The following is a 3,642-nucleotide window of genomic DNA, read 5'->3' as shown; positions in this document are numbered from 1 at the left end:
TACACAATTTAGATTTAGAAAGTGTAAAACTATGATTGGGTATGATATTTAATAATACTCTACTAGTATTGACAATGCTATCTTAATTTGCAAATTTGATCAAAAACATGATTATGAATAATTGGCCATAATTAGCTCAAATTAGTATTATTAATAATTATCAATAATTAAGATCCAATAAGAGAGAAGGGTTTTCCAAATGGCCACTAGCAAGGTGGAGGGTGGGGACAAGGGCATATATATGGCCTGCCTATGTATAAATAAGCATAAGATTGTTAAAGATAATCTTAATATGCTTAGTGCACATATTTCCTACATAACAAGCAAATATATTATTCTGGCACTATATACCAACATGGCTGTCTTTTCCATAGCCCAATAGCTAGAGAAAAACACTAAGTTTGAGCATCTTCTGTATAATAAGGCTATAGATGGCATTGAGAATTGTAATATCAATAGTGGTGATGATTATGTGCTGCACAAGACAGTATTGACCACTGTACTAATAAACAAGGTTTACAAGGCTGCATATAGCATATCCCTAAGCCCAACCCACATATTGTGTTCTATAATAACCAGTAGCAGGCATTAGCTAACAATGACAACTTTAATGATCTTGCATGCAAGGCCAAGGTACTGAGGTCTTTATAGCCTCTTGTGCCAGCTGCTAAGCTGCCAACAAAGTAGCTAGGGGCATCAATGCACATTTCTCTCTTTTTATGTCCCTTTTAAAGGCAGCTGGAAAGTCAGCAAAAGAGCTACAAGATAATGGTGCAGGCATATATGAAGGGGAGTAATGTGCTAAAATAGTATAGAATGTGCCAAATCTTTACCTTCTCACTAATGGAGCAGTAGTACTTACTATTTCCTACTAATAATTAAAGACTTCTTAGTATAGAATTAGTGCTAATATCATGAAATTAGAATCCAATCCAATGTTCACAATGTGTTGCTCCCAATTAGGAAATTAGACACTTTTAGATGCTATTAACACTTTGAGATACTTTTAGACACTATTAGATATAATCCGGAGCTAATATAAGGGAGTGGTTTTCTTAATGAAATGCCCCTCGCAGAATAAACAACCAAGTTGTTGATATGGGCATTAACACTATGTGAAAGCATAATACCACTAGTTAGAAGTGGATGCATAATGGCAAGCTGTATAGCCTCTGTTATTATTGCAACAAACCAGGGCATTGGAATGCTGACTGCCCATCACATCATAGAGGCCTTCAACTGACTCAAGAAAGCTTGAAAAGATTTATGGGAAAGGCAGGGTAAAAAAATCATGCAGTTAATATTAAAGATGAAGATGACTCAGAACTTGCTCTGAGAAAACAAGTAGGAGTACATTGAAAGGTAGAGGTAAGGAATACTCATTGCAATAACCAGTGGATATTACAACCTGGTCATTCAATGGAATGTTTAGACTCTCCCACATTCTGACTACCCTCACCGAACCATTAATGCATCATATTACCAGATAGATGACAAAGGAACAGAGGTATCAGTCATACTGCTCAAATTAGAGCAGTTCTCAATGAGCTAGGGAAAGGGAAACAGAAAGACATGGTGATGGGGTTTGCTAAGTGTTTTGCCTAACCTCTTCCTTGCCAGCAAAGGAGAAAGATCAAATAAAGCCTGAGTTTGAGATACAGAAATGTATTTACATTGGAGGAATGACCAGTTACATTATCACTCCTATCCATCTAAACATGTAGATCTCAAACTAGACTTATTATGCTAGAGCCAAAGCAGCCATCAACCTAGCATGCAAAAAGATTATAGTAAATAAAGTATGGGTTAGGAAACACAGGTTCCCCATATATTTGCTTACCCATCCCATTCACTTTTGAAATATCAATGACACCATTAACAAAGCAGGCCTTATCTGATCAGCATTAGATATAAACCTCAAAATTTAGGACATCTATGCACAAACATACATGAAATGCATTCAAATGTTTATATCCAATTTGGAGAAAGACAACATCATCCTAGAAACAGATTGGCTAAAATACTATGACTCCTTCATCAAGTGGAGATAGTGTGAAGTGCACTTTGATTAGTGCCCCTAGAATTGCCACTAACTACACAGGTTTACCAAGGCAAGGGAAGAACTACCCAAGAGTGGTCAGTTATCAGTTGACAAAGAGCCACAATACAAACTGTGACTCAACAAGTGTGATGAACACCTCTAAAGAATATTGGAAGAAATAGGTCTCTACAACTATAGTAGAATGTTTGGTGTTCAACTAGCAGCCTATCTCAGAAGAAAATAGCTTATATGTAATATAGAGAAATATGCAGAGGAGAAGAAACAACATGCTCAAACAAACTCCAAGCCATTTCTTTTGCCAAATGAACAAGAAACATCTCTTATACCCAATTCCCCAAGCATGGCTACTATAGAGGAACCTGTCATCCAAAAATTAGCTCCAGAACCATGAGGGTTTGCCAGCTTCAACCAAGACCTGGAAGAAGAAATTGTTATCACCAACCTGAAAGAAAGGGTCCCTAAGGTTCATTATAAGTATCTTGACATTTTCAGTGAACAAAACTCACAATGCCTCCTGGAGCACACCTTCTGGGATCATGCTATTGACCTCAAAACTATGTTCAAACCTCAAATGCCCAAGATATATGCTTTGAGTCTTGAGAAGCATGACAAACTAGGAAAATTCATTAAGGAACACCTTGCAAGAGAAACTATTTATAGGTCTACCTCATCCAGTGCCACCCCATTTTTCTTTATAGGAAAGGATGGAAAATTATGCCTAGTACAAGATTATTGCCATCTCAACAAACACACTGTCCTGAATGTTTGCCCCCTCCTATTAATCTAGGAACTACTATATATAATCAAAGGAGCCATAGTATTTAGCAAACTGGACATATAATAGGGATATAACAATATACGCATCAAAGAAGAAGATAAATGAAAGGCTGCTTTTGTAATCCCCCTGGATTTATACAAACCAATAGTAATGTTCCTTGGCCTTACCAGCTCCCCTGCAACCTTCCAAGCCATGACAAATATGATATTCTGAGAACTTATTATAGCCAAGAAGATAACTGTATATATAGATGACATCCTTATCTTCTCCCAATCCATGGCAGAACACATCCATGTCCTAAACCAAGTTTTCCAAATCTTGTGTCACAATAACCTTTACCTCACACTGGAGAAATGCAAGTTTTACAAGGAAAAGTTGAACTACCTCAGTTATACTATCTCCAAGGACCACATTGCCATAGAGGACTCCAAAATTGATGCCATAAAGGACTAGCCTATTCTGTGCACAGTTCACAATATCCGCTCTTTCTTAGGTCTAAAGAACTTCTATAAGCAATTTATTGACAAGTTCTCACTTATTACCCAACCACTGTATAACCTTACCAAGAAAGATGAAAAATGGAACTGGACTAACAAATGCCAAGAAGCCTTTGAAAGTCTGAAGGAGGCCCTTATCAGTCAACCTATTTTAAACTACTTAGACCAAATGTACTTATACAGACTCATAATGGATGCATCACTAATTGATTATGAAGCCATGCTTCTGCAAAAAAGTATAGATGGTGACTAGTACCCTGTGGCATATCGTTCTGGCTTGTTTTCATCGGCAGAGCAAAACTACA

General features: G+C 37.1%; 1 protein-coding gene across 1 annotated transcript; it reads left to right on the top strand.

Moving 5' to 3' along the window:
• Window positions 1-2,495: 2,495 nt before the first annotated feature.
• Window positions 2,496-2,849, top strand: HETIRDRAFT_55210 (uncharacterized protein; the record flags this gene model as incomplete). The annotated part of the gene is made up of 1 exon (XM_009546374.1): window positions 2,496-2,849. A coding segment is annotated over one exon (354 nt), but the record flags the coding sequence as incomplete, so codon positions are not given.
• Between the last annotated feature and the right edge of the window lie 793 nt (window positions 2,850-3,642).

This window comes from Heterobasidion irregulare, assembly GCF_000320585.1.
Source record: "Heterobasidion irregulare TC 32-1 unplaced genomic scaffold scaffold_04, whole genome shotgun sequence".
Taxonomy (NCBI): Eukaryota; Fungi; Basidiomycota; class Agaricomycetes; order Russulales; family Bondarzewiaceae; genus Heterobasidion; species Heterobasidion irregulare.
The sequence above is the reverse complement of the archived record's forward strand: the minus strand, read 5'-3'. Positions and strand labels throughout refer to the sequence as shown.